The sequence below is a fragment of the Megalobrama amblycephala genome, linkage group LG8 (genome assembly GCF_018812025.1).
Source record: "Megalobrama amblycephala isolate DHTTF-2021 linkage group LG8, ASM1881202v1, whole genome shotgun sequence".
Lineage (NCBI taxonomy): Eukaryota > Metazoa > Chordata > Actinopteri > Cypriniformes > Xenocyprididae > Megalobrama > Megalobrama amblycephala.
In genome coordinates this window covers 13,075,933-13,098,263 of record NC_063051.1, presented here as the reverse complement: position 1 = coordinate 13,098,263, position 22,331 = coordinate 13,075,933, and the positions used below count along the sequence as shown (strand labels likewise).

Sequence of the window (22,331 nt, the reverse complement as noted above, 5' to 3'; positions counted from 1 at the left end):
AATAAAAGATAGGCTAATAAAATAATTACGAAGATAATAAAAGTTCTATGTTTAATATACGAGAGTTTTTGTTTTGCTGTTGTCCACTGAAGCAATTGACGCAGAATCGCCAATTGCCGTTAATTCGAAATTGAAAGTAAAATGTTCAGGGCCATTTATAGCTAATTCATTCAAAAGCGAAGGAAAGACAGAAAAAGTGAGGATAGCAAGTAAACTGTGACATATAATAATGTTCACTGTGTTCATAAAAGTTTATAGGGCTATGTTTAATTTAAGAGGTAAAATATGCATGACCATTTATAAGCTAAGGAAAACTAAAAAGCCCCCTGACGGTGATACCGTTATAGGTGTTGTCACATGTCAAATAGGAATAGTTTTATTAGCCTATATTTATTATATTTCATATTTGTCTTTTTATCCATAGGCTACATATCGTGAAAACAAATGTAACACACACCACCAGCAACAACAACTATTTTGTGTTAAGAAGCTGCTCTTATTTTTTTATCGATGACTTCACAGCGCATTAGTATTGCTGCATAAATAACACTGAAAATATAAAAATATCTACTGCGGGGCAAAGGATCGCCATCGCCTTTCGATGAAACCATAGACTGTAAAAAAAGACAAAACCCAGCACGGAGGTTATCGTGGCCATGGTGATAGTTGTCCATGTGCGCCACCTAGTGGACGGCCTATTTTCTAATATAACTGAATAGTCTACTACAGGGATTCCCAAAGTGTGGTGCGCACACAGTTCGTGCCATATACAGTTTTGGGTGTTTTCATTTTTAAACTTACGAAAGCTTCAAGTGCAGTTAATTATTTGACATGCAATACGTGCAAATATATATAGTCTACGGAGCCCGCACATGACATGCAAGAATAAATAAAGAGATTATGTGCATGATTTACTAATTCGTTCCCTCGATTTATACATAGAGGGAACAAATTAGTAAATCGTTCGCACGATTTAGCCCAGGCTACTATTTATTTTCTCTCTCGTGTGGGGCTCTGTAAATAGACAACGGTAGATACAAATTCTCCAGCAACAGGCCCCCTGACAGCAACATAGTTTAGCCCAGATCTGGCCCACACTATGTTGCTGTCAGCCTGTACTTTAATTCGGCAACTTTTATTCACGCCACCGCGACAAACTCAGAGGTACTGGATGAGAGATGAGGTGAGAGGAATTTGATTTGTGGCTTCTTGCTTGACGCTTGCTCTCTTGTTTGCCGTCAAAACGGTTGACCACTGCCATGTGTGTATTATGTGTCCTGTGGCAAAATGTAGCGAAAACTCCCACATGACGTTAATAGTGTGATTAAGGTGTGTACATGTCTATAACGCACTCCAATAATGCGACTAAAATAGGAATACTCCACCTGTCTTAATTCGATTTGTGTTTACTTCGAGTATGACTTATTCGGATTAAGGTAATAAAACATCGCTGTTTACATGGTCCTTTCTTAATCAGAGTATTGTCTTAATCATATTAATATCGGATTACTGCTGTCCATGTAAACGTAGTCACTGAGCCGGTGTCTGTCACTCGTCCTCTTAAAAGTGGAAGCTTGTGCGTAGCTTTGTTGCATTATATTGAAGCTTTGTTGATGTTGTCATTGTCATGCGTGTTCTGGTTATTTGCGCATGATTAAACATGAGTCTTTATATGGCGATAAAACAAAGCTTTGTTGCGTTTTTTTTTTTTTTTTTGAAGTGGTGATTGGGGGTGCGCCAACCCGGTTGGGACATAGAAGGGGGTGCGCAGGAAAAAAAGTTTGGGAACCGCTGGTCTACTATATAACCTACTGCAAGGAATGCGTCTGCTAAATGATTGAATTTAAATTTATAAAATGTGAACAAAACATTAAAATAATAAAAAAAAAAAAAAAAAAAAAAAGAGTGCAGTAGCCACTGATATATAACAGAGAATAGCCTATCATTATGTATATGCATGACCATTTATAAGCTAAGGAAAACTAAAAAGCCCCCTGACGGTGATACCGTTATAGGTGTTGTCACATGTCAAATAGGAATAGTTTTATTAGCCTATATTTATTATATTTCATATTTGTCTTTTTATCCATAGGCTACATATCGTGAAAACAAATGTAACACACACCACCAGCAACAACAACTATTTTGTGTTAAGAAGCTGCTCTTATTTTTTTATCGATGACTTCACAGCGCATTAGTATTGCTGCATAAATAACACTGAAAATATAAAAATATCTACTGCGGGGCAAAGGATCGCCATCGCCTTTCGATGAAACCATAGACTGAGCCAGTGACGTCATCTTCAGTTCGTTCAACAAAATAACAGTCCTCTGCTGCTATATCAGTAGATTTCATAAATCGTCTTTCTTCTGTGCAACCTAACGCGTATTTCACAGAAATATGTATGCACAGATAAAAAAAAATGTTTAAAAAACCTACAGTAAATTTAATTAAGTCTGTTTTTAAGCTGTCATTGTGTTTTTAAAATGTAAAATGTAAATGCCTCTACATCTGTTACCAAGCGCATGACATCCTTTGGGCTACTACCACCGATCAATAGGCTATACATAATGATAGACTATTCTCTATTATAGATCAGTGGCTACTGCACTCTTTTTTTTTTTTTTTTTTTTTTTTTTTTTTTTTAATGTTTTGTTTACATTTTATACATTTAAATTCAATCATTTAGCAGACGCATTCCTTGCAGTAGACTATGCAGTCATATTAGAAAATAGGCTATCCACTAGGTGGCAACACCTAATAACGGTATCACCATCGGGGGGCTTTTTAGTTTTCCTTACAGTTTATAAATGGCCATGCAGATTTTATCTCTTAAATTAAACACTTTTATGAACACAGTGAACATTATTATGTCACAGTTTACTTGCTATCCTCACTTTTTCTGTCTTTCCTTCGCTTTTGAATGAATTAGCTATACATGGCCCTGAACATTTTACTTTCAATTTCGATTTAACAGCAATTGGCGATTCTGCGTCAATTGCTTTAGTGGACAACAGCAAAACAAAAATTCTCGTATATTCAAACATAGATCTTTTATTATCTTTGTAATTATTTTATTTTGTAAATATTCGTGGCTTAAACAGCGGGAAAATTTACTGTTTGCAGTTCTGTAGATGTTTTGAAAAACTTAAACTAAACGAAAATTATTGTTGCCTTGTCAATATCATTTCTGTTGTTTTCCCCCTGACTTTCAACTGACGCGATCATCGTTTCATTATCCGACAAGATTATATTAAATTAGAATGATAAATGATAAATGTCTGTGAATCATTAAAAAAATCCCAGGGGTTTAGTTTTAGACATGTACAAATAGCAGAATAAACAACAGAACATGGTTCATCACCACGCACCTGCTGCGCTTCTGTGAACGGAGAAAAAAGGATTCAATTATATAAAAGGAATAAATAGCCTATGTCTATGCGCGAAATTTATTTCACTTAAGTAATTAACATATTACCAAAATGAAAGGGGAAAAAATGCGACAATATGAGTGTCGGTTCATTTTTGAGAAGTTCACAGAAAGGAAACCGAGACAGCAGAAAATGTCTTTGTTTATTTTACGAGCAATGTTTTGTTTTTATTGTGAGTGTACAAAAATAATAGGCCTATTTAACCCTTCACAGATTCGAATGGTGTTACATATATTTGACCATAAATGTCTGAGTATTTTAAGTTGTTTCCGCTTTTATAAGAAAATTCAAGTGAACGCGTCGGCGCCTCACGCGCTCACACAACATCAGTTTTAGTAACTTGACATCACAGCCTGTTAACTGTCAAAACATAGCCTGCATTCAACCAAATATATAAAAAGCTATACTGCTCATTTTAAGTAGCCTAGTCTGTGTAGGCTACAATAAAAGCGTTCAATTAATAAATATAGTTTAGCCTCCAAATCGTGATAGAAACATTTGGATTTGTGTCAAATTAGAGAGGTAGCCTAGGTTATAACCCCGGTTTCTGTTTCAGTTCAGCTTTAAATTAATTCGTTTTGGCTTAACATTTATATATTATTTTTGTCATAACTAAAATAGCTATGTAGCTGTAATTTTGATCTTTAATGTTTGATATTTACATATTCCCTCAATCTTTTAACCAAAGGGTTATTAACATTAGCCTATATTCAGCAGGCAATGTTAGGCTATATAAAATAAATAAAGAGAGATGAGCTATTGTTCGTTTTTCAAAATTGTGATTTATTCTATTTATTCAAAATAGAATAAAATAAAAACTTTTTTTTTTTTTTTTTAAATCTACAAACAGCATTACAACAGTCTGTGTGCTGATTAACATTTCTGAAATAAATATTTCTGTGAAATACGCGTTAGGTTGCACAGAAGAAAGCCGATTTATGACATCTACTGATATAGCGGCAGAGGACTATTATTTTGTTAAACGAACTGAAGATGACACTGGCTCAGATTTGATTGACCAATCGGCTGAAAGGGGCGTGTAATGACCGCCCACATGTGGAAAACGAGTTTTGAAGTCGTGTTTCCCTTTTCTATCCGTGACCCGAAAAAACGAAAATCGAGTCAAAATCTCGTTATTCCGTTTTTTTTAACAAACGAAAAAACGGGAAACGACCGTTTTCTCGTTTCTGCGTATTTCATTTCAAATTGGAAAACATACTATCAAAACGTACACGGACCCACCTCTGACTGCACATCACATTTTTGACATTATAAATACTGCTTGCAATCGTAATGCAACGAACCGGCGTACGGGACATAAATTAAGCCTTTAAATAAAAGGGTTATGAGCTGTTTACACTGTCATATTATATAATAAAAAGAGCCTGGCGACAGGAAATAAAAATGAACATAAAAACATGCCTACTTGCGCTCACGAGTAGAGCGGACAAGGCACACTACTTATTTTTTATTTATTTTTTTTCACAATGCACAATACTACTTTTTTCTTCTTTTTTCCCCCTTTTTTTTTTTTTTTTTTTAATGAGAATATAACAATTTACAAACAAAGCATAGCATAAGTGTGACATTAACTACTAACGGGGATATGAAAATAATATCATAATATTTTAAACGTTAATGACATGTTAATGACTTTTTGTTTTTTAACAATTTCAGAGATGTAAAACAATCAAATTCCACTAAAAATACCTTAAATTAAAAGCATTTTTGTTTATGTATATAAAATTTTGCCAGCAATATGAATAAATTAACAATGTATTCAAGACCTTTGTTAACATTGTTTTCATAGCAACGCACACTATTTTTTTAAATGCTTGAAAGAAAAAAAGTAACAACAATTGTCATCATTGTCATATAACAATAAAACAATATGCCAGGGTCACAATATGACGTCATACTCTGCGCATATGTTTAAAAAAACATAAACATGTAAATAACACTTTTTAATAGCCCACTTTAAGAGTTTATTACAAATAAATTACTTAATGCTAAAAATTAATTAAAATTAAAATTAAAATTTGCGTTGCTAGGATAAATTGTCCGACATCCCAGCATGACGTATATGCTGAACATATCGCTGTTTCTTAAGTTATTTATTAGTTTCATTAAAAATACAGTTCTCGTTGATTGTCCAGATCAGTTTGTGAACCTGTTCAACCGATTCCTTCAAAAGATTCGATTCCTAAGAACGGCTCATTCCCGAATCGAACGTCGCTAGAGTAGATGAGCCGTGCGTCGGTCGAGGATGCCGCAGTTGTCAGGGGAATGGCGTCCCTCGAAAGTCCAGTCATCTGCACTTTCACTTCGAGATGTATAGCCAAGGAAGCTGGCAGATAAATTCAAATTATTATAAGCAGGCACTACAAGATCTTCCCAACACGGATTTTGAGGAGAACGAATTTCAAAATGGTGCTTCGGCGCAACGGTTCGCAGGATACTAGAAGCTGCGCAGTTGCTATATCACGCGTCTCGATGTAAACAAGAGAGTGAATGTTGACAACTGGAAGTGCTGAGTAAGCCAGAGAGTGTCATGCTACCACAAACCGGAGGTACGCTTATACTGACGAAAATTATTCATCCTAAAATTTCTTTAACCGTATTTTAAAGCAGCGGGTGTTATCGAGCATATTTTGCTATTTATTCGTGTAGTTAACAAGCTTATTATAAAAGGTCGCGTTTTAGCAGGTTAGCCAGTCAGCTGCTGATCTCCTCTGAGAGACTTCTGTTTTAATGCTGGATTTGTCAAATAGCAGCTATGACTTGTATCATAATGCTCTGAATAGTGTATTTTAAACCGACCAATAAAAAGTGTTGTTTGCCAAAATGATGGAACCCCAGGACAATATTGAGGAGGATGACACCGCATCATCAGCAGCATCATCATCATCACCGCCACCGCGGTCTCTGCCCCGTCAGCGCGTCTCTCTGCAGAAGAGCAGCGTGTGTTCTCGCTCTTACTTCATGGTGGTGATGGTTTTCTTCCACGTTTACATCATCAATGTCATTGCACTTCTACTGTATGTGCATTATAACAACGGCTCTAACACAAGCACGGCAAACCGAGATTTTACAAGCAGAGACAACAGTCAGAAAGTTACCGGACCGTCAGATCCGCAGACCTCTGCAGACTCGGGTTTCCCTCGAAATATGTATCTTCCTCGCATTGAAGGAATACGGGTAAGGAGTATACATTAGATGATTTGGAGCTCTGTGCGTATTTATATCCTTTTATCCTCCAAAAACAACAAGGTCTTTTTTTTTTTTTTTTTTTTTTTTTTCCCTTTTTTTAGGTGGGCCATGTACAAAAAGTGTCACTGGTGCCAGGGAAAGTCCACGAGATGAAGACACTCAGTCTAAAGCCCCTTCTGTTTGGTAAAAGACAAGTTGCTGCAAAGGAATAGTTCACTCCCTAAAAATCATAACCCATGTGATTTTCTTTTTATGCACACAAAAGAAGATATTTCACAGAGTGTCCATAGTGCTCTTTTTTTCATACAGCAATTGTAGGGCTGTTGAGAGAACAAAAAAGTACCATAAAAGTAGTCATGGCTAGCATCCACTCACCTACTTTAAGCAAATCAATCACAACCATTAAACGAACATTATCCCACCTAATTAATATTCAAGGCTCGTTCACATTGAGAACAATAACTATATTAGCATCCAAACAAATGGACAATAATGTTCTGTTTATTATAAGCATGTACTGCAGTTATGTCACTTGCAAATGCTCAAGTTGTATGGATTCTGATTGGCTGTCAGTGTTTTTATCTTTCATTAGCTGTAAAAAAAAATTTAAAAAAATGATTGCGTGATTTCAGTGTTATAGCTATAACTTCAGCATTCTCATAGAATTAGAAGAAACATTATTAAAACTTTAATACTCATTCTAATTGTATGGGAATAGTGAGGTCCACACTACAGTTATAATAATAAGTGAAGTTAATAAACGTAATTTTCGGGAGGAGTACGCCCATCTAATCTTCCAATTAATACCAAGGTATAAAACCAGCATCTTACCTCTTCCTGTTGTTAGATCTTTCAGCATCCCTCCTCCTCCCCTTCTCCTCCTTTTTGTATTATTTTTGCCTGTTATGGGGGGCAATCGGAGCTCAGGTAGAATATCCTTTCCGAACCCCTCTATAGCAGACAGCAAGCCGAATCTGTTTACCACTTACGCTAAGATTTTATGGGCACATTAACTGGTGAATGACAATATTGTTTGAATCTGTTTCAGAATAAAAACATCCCGACTTTAAAGAGCTTGAGCATTTAAAGTGTCAGATGACATAATTGCAGTGTGTGCATTTTTCATTAATAATTCCCAATATGTTTAAAATGAACATTAATGAAAGGTATCTGCTAGAATTTAGATTGTTCAGTTATCTTATGAAATGAAATATTCAGTGTCCTTGTTAAGGCATACATTGTTTGTTATTAGCGTTTTTGTGTTAATTCACTTATCTGTGTGAAGCATCATTGTGGCTCTGTTTGTGCGTGCGTTGCTGCAGAGATCCCTGGCTTTCTGTCAGACGAGGAGTGTGGTGTGGTTGTGCGTCTGGCTCAGCTGAAGGGTTTGATGGAGAGTCAGGTCATGGTCCCTGAAGGTCAAGAGGAACTTAATCAGCAGCTCAACCTCAGTCCGGAGGAAATCTTCAATTTCCTTGACCTCAACCAAGATGGCCAACTACAACCTCACGAGGTCTGCCGAGCCTTGGTTTTGCGATTTGTTAATGTAATGTGTGGATATGTCACATGTGTATCTCTGTTTATGTTTGTTCATTTACGTTACGTGTAATCTGTAACTTTATTGCCGTATTTTCTGGTGTAGATATTGACACACTCTCGAGTGAGAGATGGAATCTGGTTAACTTCTGAGAACCTTAAGGAAATCTATGATGGCTTAAAGGTTGATCAGGATGGAAATGGTAAAGACCTAAGCAGGAGATCTTATTTGAACATTACAGCTTAACTGCAGATAACCCATAAGCAGACATCCAAAATACACATAGATCTTGGTTTGCCAAATACATGTTAAATTTCAGTGTCCGAATGTATGTTTTAGGTATATGTGTCTTTTGACACAGGTCTCTTGAGTTTAGAGGAGTTTGGGCGTCTGAGAAGCGATGCCTTTCAGCGGTTTCTGCTACAGCGCGGGGTAGAAAGGAGCCAGCTGGTGAGGAACAGCAGACACACCTGGCTCTACCAGGGTCAGGGAGCCCATCAGGTTCTTCAAGACCTTCGCAAAAGGTTTACCTGCTCTCTGTTTGTCCATCTATCAAGTGTGCTGACATACACTACTTTTCAAAAGTTTTCATGTGTTTCTCAGTTTGTATTAATGCTCTATATCTCTTTCTGTCTTTCAAGAGTCACTCTTTTAACGCGACTGCCATCCTCTCTGGTGGAGTTAAGTGAACCTCTACAAGTGGTGCGCTATGAGCAGGGCGGCCATTACCACGCTCATCATGACAGTGGGCCAGTGTACCCTGAAACAGCCTGCACACACACTCGCCTCGCTGCCAATACCACCTCCCCATTCCAGACTTCCTGCAGGTAAGCCGAAGAGATTAAGATTAATATTTCATATAATGTCATAGATAATATTTAAGCATTATCACACAAGCAAAAATGTATTTAGAACAACAGCATGATTATGAGTGTGATATTAAGTTAATTGAAGTGCCCCTGTTATGCTGTTTCGGATATTACCTTTCATGTAGTGTGTAATATAGCTGTTTGTGTATGTAAAAGGTCTGCAAAGTTTCAAAGATCAAAGGAGTTGTTATCTCTTTGAGCCACTTTGAGCCATCCTCAGACACTGTAGTTGTAGCTGAAGCCTGGAAGAGTTTGGTTTGTGTTGTCGACATATCAAGAAAATGCTGCGAAAGCAAATCCACATTGCATGCCTTATTCCAAAGGATGAGGACTCAGCTAGAATTAATACGGTAAAACCAACCATTACTGTTACTGTTCATATCACTGTCTATACAAGTACCTCCAGAGCCAAAATTCATATATGATAATGGACGTTTCTTTTCCAACACGCACTGTAAGCGGTAGTTAGTTTGACCAATCAGAGCACAGTATGCTCTTGAAAAGGAGGGGTTTAGAGACACCAGATCCTTGATCAATCCTTTTCAGACACTGTGAGAAAAGAGGTGATGCTGCAATGTATATTATGAGAAAATTAGAGTGTTTTTTGACCTTAGATGCATGTAAACCTATTATAGGAGACCTCCGAAAGAAAATTACGAACCTTTAAAATAGTGTAATGGGGCACTTTCCTTAAATGAAGTTAATATTATGTAACATACATTCCCCGCCCCTTAAGTTCATAGTATTTGTGTTTTTTTTGCAGGTACATCACGGTTCTGTTTTACCTTAGTAATGTAGAAGAAGGAGGGGAGACTACCTTTCCAGTGGCAGATAACAGGACTTATGAAGAAGCGGTGTGTCCTGTTGAATAAAACGTCTTTGCAGTGTCAAAAGCAAGATTTTTGCACTAGTAACAGCCAATAATTATGTGCATGAATATGTGTGTTTTCCAGTCACTGATACAGAATGATGTGGATCTGTTGGACACCAGGAAACATTGTGATAAAGGCAACCTGAGAGTGAAGCCCATCAAGGGGACGGCAGTTTTCTGGTATAACTATCTCTCCGATGGCAGAGGTAATGAATATAACTTGTCTGCTGTTTTGTCATGTATTGTTTAACCTTTTGGAAAACAGCTGAATAAAACATAATGGTGGTGCAATATTTGCACCAATTATCCATAAACTTCATTTTATGTTGAATCATTGTTTGATACACAAACCCAAATTGTTTTATCAGCATAACAATTTAAGTGGTAGAAAGTCTAACTTGAGACTTTTAGACCTCACTGTCCAGATAAATTGTCTGTAAAATGTTTATAAGCTGTAATTGTTGTTCTGTGCTGCCCTCTGTAGGTTGGGTGGGTGAACAGGATGAGTACTCTCTTCATGGTGGCTGTGTGGTGACACGAGGGACTAAGTGGGTTGCCAATAATTGGATCAATGTCGATCCAGACTACCAGCGCCAGGTGCGCTACCAGCATTTAGTTTCTCAACAAGAGACACAAGAGCAAGAAGAACTCATTTCAGAGCTGAACACAGACCAACACACTGAAACACACCAAGACCTGTAAACACATACACAAATCCAGGTACAACAATGCACAAATATACACATTGACTTCTGTCTATAGTTAGCCACTTTCTCTTTCACACACACAGCAGAACATCACTATACACACACACATGCCTCTGCATCACTCAAACACCCTGAAGCACTGACCTCATACCAACAAACACACAAAATACACTTGTGTATGTGTATGTGGTATGTTTCGCTCTTCCACACAAATGCACACTATAGAAATGTAGCCCTACCAACATTTCCTCATATTCATAATTGAATGAGCTTTACCCAGCCTTCAGCGGTCTCAGTGTTTGAGCTGGAACCTGTGTTGGGTTGGATTCAGGGATAAGCAGCCTGAGCTTTATGCAATTGTGAAAGACAATGCTACTGTTCCTAATGTAGATATTGAAGGCATTAATATTATTATTCCCATTACATGGGAATGCAGCCATATTTGACAACTTTGTTTACATACAGATTGACACTCTACTGTACCTTCCAAAGGTTGTACACCGCAGCTAATCGTTAAATGCAGTGATAGTAAATAGAAGTGCATCCGAGATGTGTATCTCTTCCCTGGTGGGATGACAGTTATTATGACTAGGGATTTTGGCAACCTCCAGCAAATAAAGCACAGTCAGTGCTTAAGCAACTTCACAATTGCTGGAGGATGTAGAGTGTATGTGGCCAAAGAATGTGTAAATATATATTGTTGCTTTCTACTGAAGTGACATTTTAACTGACATCAAAATCACCAAACACTTGAGAAACGTTATCTGCAGGTGCACTCAGCATTAACTAGTTGTAGTTCTTGTCAATGGACTACAGGTTAGTTTATTATCATAACTAGTAACTAAAAATAGTTGAGTTGTAACCTATGTAACATCTAGTCATCTCTGTCAGGATGTTTCTTACACTTATTCCCATTCAGATATACCTGGGGAAAAAAAGCATGTAAAACTTGCACAATCTTGTATGATTTGTTTGGATTTTAATAATTTATTTTGTAATGTTTTTTCTTTGTTAATTGCAATGCATCCAAAGACTGACTGAGGTTAACTTATTTTATTTATTTGTTGGAGTTTGAATCACATTGTTGCTGTTAAAATGCACAGAATCACTTTGTTGAATAAATTATTAAAATGACCAATCAGAGACTAGGCTGTTTTCTTTAAAAACAAATTGCATTTTTCTACTTTTCTACTTGTCTGTTGCTTTTTAAGTTAAAAATAACCATTTTCATAAAATGGTATAAAATCCAATTACATTGCATTTAAAAGTAAGTGTTCAATCAGTATAATTTACAATAATCCTTTACTAGTGAAATAAACCAAAAAAATACAAACACAAAAATATTACATTTAAATGCCTATGTTTCATAACCAAATCAGAAAAAAGTAACAGACTTGCTTCATTACTGTCAAATGCTGAGCCAAATGCTATTTGAGCATTAATTTCATAGACATAACTTGACGGAGAGGTTTACTTTTTTGTGTATAGCTTGTATGAGCATGTAGAACAAGATGAATCATCAATCAAGAAATCAGAAATCTTCTCTTATAGTCGGGTACCACTTATATCCTGAAATGAGAAGTTTGAAATCACGTATATGATATTATCACGTATGTGATATATATGATATTGGTGAGCAAATATAGTGTACATATAGAACCTACCAGAGCATTCTCATAGCTGTGAATGGTCACAGCTCCTCGATGCTTGAGACAGTACAAAACAGCATCATGCACAGTAGCAAAGACACGCCCTTCAGTGATGACATCCGAGAAGAAGCCGCCACGTTCAAGCTGTTCCACCACCAGTGCTTGAGTGAAAACAATGCACAGGCCACATATTTTAATCAGTGACTGAATAAAACATCTGACAGGAAGGCTGATCTTACAAGTAATGATGATAGACCCATTACCTTGACAGCCTGCCAAGTAGATATCCACATCGATCTCTCCAAAATCATGGAATATCTACAATAAGAGATGGTGATGAGAACTTGGTTGCAATGCAAAGTCACTTTTTCTCTGTTGGACTTTTGGATCACTTACATTCCTTAATGTCTTAATGGCCACTGTATCAGTAAAGTTAGCAGTGGAGAAATCCAATATGATGGAGTGGATATCCCAGGTCCACTTCCCCAGGGATCCCAGAGAAATCCTCTCCAGGTCCCTGCTTAAAGTGTCCTCACTGCTGGAGTCCAGCGTGGTGATGTCCCCGTCGTGTAGATCTGACACTGACCCCAGGGTGGCGGTGTCAGGGTCAGTGCCCTTAAGGTACACCCAGGTGTGATGGCCATCAGATGTCCGTGCTGTCTCGGGTATTACAAACACTGTATTGTTTTCCCGCTCTCTGCAGCTAAGCTCTCTGTGTATGTCTCCATTCATTCCATCCTTCAACTGCCCTGTTTCATCTTCCACTGTAAATACAGCATTTTTGGATCGCTGAGAGGCTTCCCTGAGAGCTTTTTTCTGTAAAGGAGAATGAAAGTGACAGTTCCCAGATTGGAGCAGATAAATTCACTAGGTTTTTGACTTCCTGGATACATAGCAACTTAATCATTATGGAATTGTGACCGTTTAGAAATTGCCACATAAATAGCACTCTGCACAGGAAACAACTGCTTTCAATAGAGTTTGACATTATCATGTGGTTGAGCTAATATGCATGAATATACACAGCACACACAAATATTATGTAAAATTATCCATTTGTATTTACAGTGAAATATTTTTATTGATGCTTTTCAGTATTGAATGACTTTATTTTTTTAAATATGTTTTCAATGAGCTCATCAATATGCATTCTGGGATTGCCTTCTCCACAAAAATTACATGTGATTCTGCCTTTGCCTTATAATATGGACAAAATTAGGTATCTTGGAAGGCAGCATAAGTACCGATATCTTTTGTAACAGCATTTAAAGGCTGCCTCTGTAAGATCACTAGGTTTTGGAACAGAGCATATATGATTGTACAGGATTAGGACTAGTTCATGTTAATGGTGCAGTTTATCATATCTTTATCCAGTTACCATGGAAACAGCAGAAATCTTCTACCTGTCTTTTAGCCTCTCTTCTGGCTCTCCGCTCTGCTCTCCTCTCTCTGCGTCTCTGCTTGGCCTCCTGTCTGCGCTTATAGGTGAGCATTTTCCCGATGTCCAGGCCACTCTTTGAGTAAACATCAGCAATTAATATGCATTAGTGAAAATAATATAGGTACATCTTAAAAGACAGTGGTTCCCAACCTTTTTGACTCCAATGGCCCCCACTAACCACAACAATATTCAAGGGCCCCATCCAGAAATCCAGTTGTTTTATTCTTTACTCACAATTTGCACGTAAAACATTTTAGAGTGTGGCATAGTTGTTTTAGTTTATGTTAAAGGGATATTTCATATTTCTGCTTGGTTACAAACATTCTTCCAAATATCTTGCTTTGTGTACAGCAGAACAAAGAAATGTATTGAAGTTTGGAACAACTTGAGGGGGAGTAAATGATGACAGAATTTTAATTTTTGGGTGAACGATCCCTTTAATGTTTGTTTTGTCTTATTATAAATGATTTTATGCCATCTTGGATGGAAGGCACCCTGCACGTTTGCTGAGGCCTCCTAGTGGGCCCCAGGCCCCTGGTTGAGAGCCACTGTGACATTACAAAGTATTGAAAAATACATACCCTATTATATACCAAGTTCCAAACAAAAAATTTTTACCTTTTTTTTAAGGGCCTCAAGATAAAGTTCAGCATTAGCAAAGTACATGGTGGCGGAAGAGCGAAATATGGTGATACCGGGTACCTCCCTCACCTGCAAAACACAAAGCATGATTGTCACAGGTCTGCTTAGGTTGATACATTTAAAATATTAAAGCTATTACAATGCTATTCAAATTGTCCTGATATTTCTGGAGTAATAGTGGAAATGTGACTGATATTTCTTCATTTAGCAAAACTGCACAGGAATGTTGAACTGTGGGCCATTTTGTGTGTTATTAGTCTATTTATTGAAGTTAAAATTAGTTACGGTTTTTTGATCTTAATGTAAACCTCACCTCTTTGTGTGTCTCCATATCTAGATACAGCTCAGTACCAGGGAGGTGTCCCAGTAGTGAATAACTGGGCCTGAGACAGAAAAAAGTAATGTGATAAGGTCAGATATGATGCAGTAAGAGAACAAAGCAGATGACAAAAGCGAGAAACACTGCTGGAAGATTAGAAGCAGGGAAAGACTCCAACCGTTGAGTTCTGAAGATAACAGAGAGCAGTGCAAAACCCATGGAGGCCCCCAGACCCATATCCAAATTAAAGAGCACAGTAGACACATACGTCACCAACCATATCAACTACAAACACAAAAATAGAGCACAGAGATTAATAAGTACAGACAAACCAGCAAACAGGGAAATTATTGGCAGAATTAAATATTAATATTAAACTAGATTTTGAAATATATATATATATTTGTCACATTGCTATGCAAAAGTATTATTTTTATTATAATGGGATTTTTTTCTGCAATTTTATGATCCTCACTTAGAAAATAAAAACACATCCCCTCTATAAGCCACATAATCTACCATTCATGTCTGTAACAGTGCAGGACAAGTTATAGTATATATAATGTGTATGTATATTCAATACTTTCAGTTCAATACTTTGCGTAAGTGGTTCAGATGAATTTAAGTATGCAGAAGCACCACTAAATGCTTGTATATTTTTGGTGGAGACTGTAGCATAACTTACCAGATCAATCCTGCTACTACGCCACAGTGTGACTATGTCATAGTACTGCTTGAACATTCCCTTCAGATTCACAAATACAATGGCGGCAAGAACTGCCTAGAGAGACACACAAAGAATGGAAATTCTAGTCATAATTTATTCATAGCTCATACCAGTATAATGAATCTATATCAAGTAAAAATAGTTTGGTAATCTGACTCATAGTCTGCACAGAGGATTGTTTATACATACCTTGGGCAGCTCCTGAAAAAGTGAGCCTAACTTTAGTACTGTCACCAGTACTATTACACCAGACACTACTCCTGCCATCTAAACAAACACAATGTAATGAACAAACATAGATATATAAATGCACACATACGCAGATATGTATAAATGCATTTGTCTTGCCTGTGTCTTGCCTCCTGTGCTTTCCTGTATGAGACTGCGAGACATAGAAGAACAAACTGAAAAACACTGGAAAAAACCTCCAAATGTATTACTGAGACCCAAAGCCACCAGCTCCTACAAATGAGTGAGAAAAAGACAGATCAGCTGTGTAGTGTAGTTATTTGATATCCATATGTGTTATGGTGATTAACCCACCTGGTTGCTTTCTACTTTGTAACCATGTTTGAGAGCAAAGGTTTTGCCCAAAGAGATAGAAATTGCATAACCCACAATGGCTATTGCAAAAGCATCCAACACCACCTCAGAAAAGACACTGGCGTTTGGAACCCTGGGAGGCTGAAGTCTGAGAAAACACATCAGAAAGACTTGAAATATCAGTCATATAATTATTTTTTCAATATTTTATGATATATAACTTGATTATTGCATTTTCTGAAGTAAATGTGAATGAGCCAAAACAATGCTAGTTGTGGTTATCATGGCATTGCTATGCAGTTGCTAAGGTGTCTGAATAGTTTTAACATGTTGCTAGGTGGTTTCTAGGTGGTTTGTTAGAGTGTTGTAGCTGGTTGCCCCATGTCCGTCAAATAAATGGTAGCAATAATAATATTGCAATGCTTGTCTTCCCAAGCACCACTAACTGAGAAAAAAAAGTATTTAAAGGGTTAGTTCAACCAAAAACTGAAATTTCTGTCATTAATTACTCACCCTCATGTCGTTCCAAACCCGCAAGACCTTCGTTCATCTTCGGAACACTTTTAATGAAATCCAAGAGATTTTTTATCTCCCATAGAAAGCAACGAAATTACCACATTTAAGGTCCAGAGAAGTAGTAAAGACATGGTTAAAATAGTCAACGTGACTACAATGGTTCAACCTCAGTGTTATGATGCGACAACAATACATTTTGTGTGCAAAAACAAAACAAAAATAACAACTTTATCTAAAAAATGTTTCCTCTTCCCTGTCAGTCTGTTACACAGTTGGCGCAGTGAAAGCAGTGCAGAGCTTTCGTGTTTACGTCCGTCAACTGCGTAACAGACTGAAATAAAGTTATTTTTGTTTTGTTTTTGCACACAAAAAGTATTCTCATCATTTCATAACATTAAAGGGATAGTTCACCCAAATATGAAAATTTTATGTTTATCTGCTTACCCCCAGGGCATCCAAGATGTAGGTGACTTTGTTTCTTCAGCAGAACACAAATGATGATTTTTAACTCCACGCCTTCTGTCAGTCTCATAATGCAAGTCAATGGTAACACAATTTATAAGAGTCAATAATCATGCACAGACAGATCCAAATTAAACCCTGCGGCTCGTGACGGCACATTGATGTCCTAAGACACGAAACGATCGGTTTGTGCGAGAAAACGAACAGTATTTATATCATTTTTTACCTCTAATACACCACTATGTCCAACTGCGTTCAGCAATCGCTTGGTGAGGTCTGATCGCGCTCTGACAACGGCAGTGATGTCTCGCGTTTATACTTCAATAAGAGCTAGACATCACTGTCGTTGTCAGAGCGCGATCAGACCTCACCAAGCGATTGCTGAACGCAGTTGGACATAGTGGTGTATTAGAGGTAAAAAATGATATAAATACTGTTGACTCGCATTATTTGACTGACAGACATCGACGGTTGGAGTTAAAAATCATCATTTGTGTTCTACTGAAGAAACAAAGTCACCTACATCTTGGATGCCCTGGGGGTAAGCAGATAAACATCACTTTTTGGGTGAACTATCCCTTTAAGGTTGAACCACTGTAGTCACGTTGACTATTTTATCCATGTCTTTACCATGTCTCTGGATCTTGAATGTGGTAATTCTGTTGCTTTCTATGAGAGATAAAAAAACCTCTTGGATTTCATCAAAAATATCTTAATTTGAGTTCTGAAGATGAATGAAGATCTTACGGGTTTGGAACAACATGAGGGTGAGTAATTAATGACAGAAATTTAATTTTTGGGTGAACTAACCCTTTAAAAACACCAAATATTTTTGATGTGAAAACTCACCCACTTGGGATCTCGCCAACGACTGATATCTTATAGCTCTCATTCAGCCGAGTGTAGAATGATATAACCGTTGCCACTACAATCTAGCATAAAAGCATATACAAACTTTCATGAATTACATGAGCTAAGGGTAAAATGATGTTAATGATTCCTTTGTAGTAAATAAGAAGCCAGACTAGGTGCAATTAGTTATTACTAGGGGATATGATGCAAACACTCTAATGCAGAGAGTTGAATTGCTGACTACACAGATTAATAGCACAGAGAGGGCATCAAGGACAGCCACTACTGAAAGATACAACAGAGATACTGATAGAGATTGAGATTGATTACTGATTGAGATTTAATAAATCATATTAAATAAAAATATTACTAAGTACAACTTGGTATTTGAAAATGGACATTTGTCACTGATTACAATACGTACAGTGCAGAGTTCCACCGGAATAGGCACCAGCAGTTTTTGCCTGAGCGCATTGTTAAGCTCTTTGGCAGTGATGAGAACCACTATGGACACAACACTGGCCAGCAGAGTTGGAAGATGAGTCTCTGGCAACAGCATAACCAAGTCTGCTAGAGTCTGCACAGAGAAATGACAGAGTAGTGCTTAATAATGCTTAAGTCTGCATGCACTGAGGCATGCACATCCAATGCATTTTTCTGTTTGTGAGCTTGTACTTACATAGACAATAGACAGAGGTCCACTGAAGCGCTTGGGTGAGACTCCAAGGATGTACTTTAACTGGGCTACTACAGCATGAAGAGAAGCAGCTGTAGTATAACCTCTGACCAATGGCTCTGAAAGATACGTACCAACAAACCCAAACTGCACCAAACCTAATACAACCTAAGAGTGAGAATGCAAAATTGTATTTAATTCCAATGTGAAACTGATACATTATAATTCATGTGAAATAGTGAATATATGTACAGTATATACACTACCATTTAAAAGTTTGAGGTCGGTAAGGTTTTTTATTATTTTCAAAGAAGTCTCTCATGCTTACCAAAGCTGCATTTATTTGAACAAAATTACAGTAAATATAGTAATATTGTGAAATATTATTACAATTTAAAATAACTGTTTTCTATTTTAAAAGATTTGTTATATATTTTTAAAAAGCTACATTTTCAGCATCATTACTCTAGTCTATAGTGTCACAAGATCCTTTTGAAATCATTCGAATTTGCTGATTTGGTGCTCAAAAATCATTTCTTCTTATTATTATTAAACTGTTGTGCTGCTTAATGTTTTTTTATATAAAATAATATATTTGATGAATAGAAGAAAAGAACAACATTTATTTTTAAACAAATCTTTTTTTAACATTGTAAATGTCTTTACTTTCTCTTTTGATCAATTTAATGAATCCCTGCTGAATAAGTATTATTTCTTTAAAAAAAAAAAAAACTCTACTGACCCCAAACTTTTAAACGGTAGCATATATATTTACTCTGTGTATATTTATAAATGACATGGCTTTAGGTATATACATTTTTATGTGTTTGCATCAATCCGTATGTGTTTTTATTTATTACCTGAATAAGTCCTCCCAGTACAGTGGTGGCAGCAGCAACCTGTACTCTGTACAAGTCTCTAGATATGATATCCACCTCTTCAGTCACATTAGTGCCATTGTAAATCAGAAAATCTGCATCTGGGGCCAGTCTCTCTGTCACACTACCAATCATAATACTGAGGATAGTAAATGTGCCTACACACACACACACACACACACACACACACATTTAGAGTCAGAACATTGTGAAGTTCAGTTTTTATATTGCAAGATCAAAAATAGACAATGTACACAAGATTCAAGCAGAAAACAATCCATTTAGACAAAATAAAACCAACTAAAGTTAATCATTTTCATTAGTGTTCAAATACAAATTAGGCTCTCACCTATGGAAATGTGTCTGGAGGTCCCAAAAATAAAATAAATTAATGGAGGATAGAGGGATGTGTAGAGTCCAAATACCGGAGGCAATGAAGCCAGCAAAGCATATGCCATTCCTAAAACACACAAATACAAGGTCTCAAACATAGATTATACTGTGTTTCAGTCATTAAAAAGTCAAGAAATATGCTTTTACCCTGTGGAAGGTGCATAATGCCCACACTAATGCCAGAGATGAGATCGGGCATGCCATAATCCCAGATGGAGTAACGGGGCAACCAGGACAGAACAGGCAAGAAACCAACTATGCTATGTTTCAGTTTGGGTACAGAACAGCTGAAAAAAACAAAGAAAACACTTAAAACAATGCTGATTCCATTCACACAAACAGTTGCTTTCATGGCTGTATCTTACCTGAGTGATTTCTTCAGCCGATGTGAGATGGAAAGGTTGGTCTGGGAACGGTCCATTCTCTGCGAACGCTCTTTCAGCCTCTGTTCATCTATAACCTCTCTCTGTATATGATAGTCTGCATTTCCTGAGTCCATTTTCTATATTTTGTACTGTATAGCTACTATAAATGGTCTGTGTCAAGACTTAATAAATTACAAAGCACAAAGTTTCACTGACCTCGGTAACAATAAAACTTCATAAAGCTTTCTGTGTGACAGTAATCTCTGATATCCCTCTAAAGCTGTGTGGGATATTTAAAAGGGGAGATAATAGGGTTGGTTGAAGCTGTGCTTTCTACCAATGATTAACTCAAGAACAAGTAATAGCATGTAATAATTTTATTGAATGCATACAATTTCAGAAGTGTTAAATGAGCAAAACAAGCTTACAATAATATTGCCACTGTAAATGTCATTATAGAAAAATGTAATTATATATATATTTAAAAAAAAAATGATAGTTCTATCTCTCAACTCTAGTGTTATTTTAGTGCAAATGCTGACTCAGACTTTCCTCCTGTGTTCATTAGTAGCTACTTTGTGCACTCTAAGGTGAACTGCAATGGAAACTTTTTTTCTGTTCCAGTAGAAAATTCCATTGTGATGTGCAGCATATTATGAATTAATGACTTCCAAAAAAAGGACAGGAAGAGATGTTTTGACATCCTTCATCCTGTAACGTCTCTCCTCTGTGGTTAATATATTAATAATTGAGTACTGTATGCCTCTGACTTGTACCGATTACACCTATGGTCCTGTATATATATTACATAGGGGGCATAGGGGGGCTATTTTAAGATACACTATTATTGCCAAAAGTATTGGGACACCCCTCCAAATCATTGAATTCAGGTGCTCCAATCACTTCCATGGCCACAGGTCAGGTGTATAAAATCAAACACCTGGGCATGCAGACTGCTTCTACAAACATTTGTGAAAGAATGGGTCGCTCTCAGGAGCTCAGTGAATTCAAGCATGGTACCGTGATATGTTGCCACCCGTGGAATAAGTCCATTCGTGAAATTTCCTCACTACTAAATATTCCATGGTCAACTGTTAGTGGTATCATAACAAAGTGGAAGAAATTGGGAACAACAGTAACTCAGCCACGAAGTAGTATGCCATGTAAAATCACAGTGTGAGGAAATCGCCAACTTTCTCCAGAGTCAATAGCTACAGACCTCCAAACTTTGTGTGGCCTTCAGATTAGCTCAAGAACAGTGCGTAGAGAGCTTCATGGAATGGGTTTCCATGGCCAAGCAGCTGCATCGAAGCCTTACATCACCAAGTGCAATGCAAAGCGTTGGATGCAGTGGTGTAAAGCACACTGCCACTGGACTCTAGAGCAGTGGAGACGTGTTCTCTGGAGTGATGAATCACGCTTCTCTGTCTGGCAATCCGATGGACAAGGCTGGGTTTGGCGGTTACCAGGAGAACGGTACTAGACTGACTGCATTGTGCCAAGTGTAAAGTTTGGTGGAGGGGGATTATGGTGTGGGGTTGTTTTTCAGGGGTTGGGCTTGGCCCCTTAGTTCCAGTGAAAGGAACTTAATGCTTCAGCATACCAAGACATTTTGGACAATTTCATGCTCCCAACTTTGTGGAAACAGTTTGGGGATGGCCCCTTCCTGTTCCAACATGACTGCGCACCAGTGCACAAAGCAAGGTCCATAAAGATGTGGATGAGCGAGTTTGGTGTGGAGGAACTTGACTGGCCTGCACAGAGTCCTGACCTGTCCAACATCACTGCCTGACCTCACAAATGCGCTTCTAGAAGAATGGTCAAAAATTCCCATAAACACACTCCTAAACCTTATGGAAAGCCTTCCCAGAAGAGTTGAAGCTGTTATAGCTACAAAGGGTGGGCCAACTCCATATTAAACCCTACGGATTAAGAATGGGATGTCATTAAAGTTCATGTGCACGTAAAGGCAGGCGTCCCAAAACTTTTGGCAATATAGTGTATCTGTTTGTGTGAAGTCTTTACATCCCCACAAAAAGAGTGAATTTACATGTTGTAAAAAAGCATGGCACACTGCAGTAATAATATAGAATATATAAGTTTAATATTGTTTAATTTTAAAGGTGCAATAGAAGATCTGGGAAATGCTAACATTAGCCTGCTAGCGAAAAGCATTGAAAGCATAAGATCCCACCCTCCCTGCAAATCGCCATCAAAGTCACGCCTCCTCCAAAACACTGAAC

The 22,331-nt window shown here is 37.3% G+C and overlaps 2 protein-coding genes across 3 annotated transcripts; one reads left to right on the top strand and one right to left on the bottom strand.

The window, feature by feature from the left end:
• Window positions 1-1,156: 1,156 nt before the first annotated feature.
• Window positions 1,157-11,763, top strand: p4htmb (prolyl 4-hydroxylase, transmembrane b). 2 transcript variants are annotated; one of them, XM_048199423.1, is made up of 10 exons: window positions 1,157-1,183; window positions 6,291-6,629; window positions 6,743-6,824; window positions 7,964-8,154; window positions 8,284-8,380; window positions 8,540-8,702; window positions 8,820-9,005; window positions 9,811-9,901; window positions 10,001-10,124; window positions 10,403-11,763. In XM_048199423.1, exons 1-10 carry the CDS (start codon window positions 1,172-1,174, stop codon window positions 10,618-10,620), a joined length of 1,503 nt encoding a protein of 500 aa, XP_048055380.1. In that variant the 5' UTR covers window positions 1,157-1,171; the 3' UTR covers window positions 10,621-11,763. The 2 variants fall into 2 exon arrangements, with proteins under 2 accessions (XP_048055380.1, XP_048055381.1); XM_048199424.1 differs by lacking the exon at window positions 1,157-1,183 and having other exon boundaries at window positions 5,587-6,629.
• Window positions 11,748-21,394, bottom strand: slc26a6l (solute carrier family 26 member 6, like). The gene is made up of 19 exons (XM_048199402.1): window positions 20,089-21,394; window positions 19,871-20,010; window positions 19,680-19,790; window positions 19,313-19,488; window positions 18,456-18,620; window positions 18,201-18,353; window positions 17,774-17,856; window positions 15,947-16,094; window positions 15,752-15,865; window positions 15,593-15,670; window positions 15,362-15,457; window positions 14,855-14,961; window positions 14,671-14,740; window positions 14,334-14,426; window positions 13,678-13,788; window positions 12,671-13,090; window positions 12,538-12,592; window positions 12,290-12,435; window positions 11,748-12,194 (listed from the first exon to the last, which is right to left on the bottom strand). Exons 1-19 carry the CDS (start codon window positions 20,220-20,222, stop codon window positions 12,171-12,173), a joined length of 2,424 nt encoding a protein of 807 aa, XP_048055359.1. The 5' UTR covers window positions 20,223-21,394; the 3' UTR covers window positions 11,748-12,170.
• Window positions 21,395-22,331: the final 937 nt, after the last annotated feature.

Coding starts and splice junctions, on each gene's coding strand:
- p4htmb (XM_048199424.1), top strand. CDS start 6,276: ATGATGGAACCCCAGGACAATATTGAGGAGGATGACACCGCATCATCA. Junction 6,630..6,742: donor CTCGCATTGAAGGAATACGG/GTAAGGAGTATA, acceptor CCCTTTTTTTAG/GTGGGCCATGTACAAAAAGT. Junction 8,703..8,819: donor CTTCAAGACCTTCGCAAAAG/GTTTACCTGCTC, acceptor CTGTCTTTCAAG/AGTCACTCTTTTAACGCGAC.
- slc26a6l (XM_048199402.1), bottom strand. CDS start 20,222: ATGGACTCAGGAAATGCAGACTATCATATACAGAGAGAGGTTATAGAT. Junction 16,095..17,773: donor GTTGGCGAGATCCCAAGTGG/GTGAGTTTTCAC, acceptor GTGTTTTCTCAG/ACTTCAGCCTCCCAGGGTTC. Junction 14,962..15,361: donor GTAGTAGCAGGATTGATCTG/GTAAGTTATGCT, acceptor TTGTGTTTGTAG/TTGATATGGTTGGTGACGTA.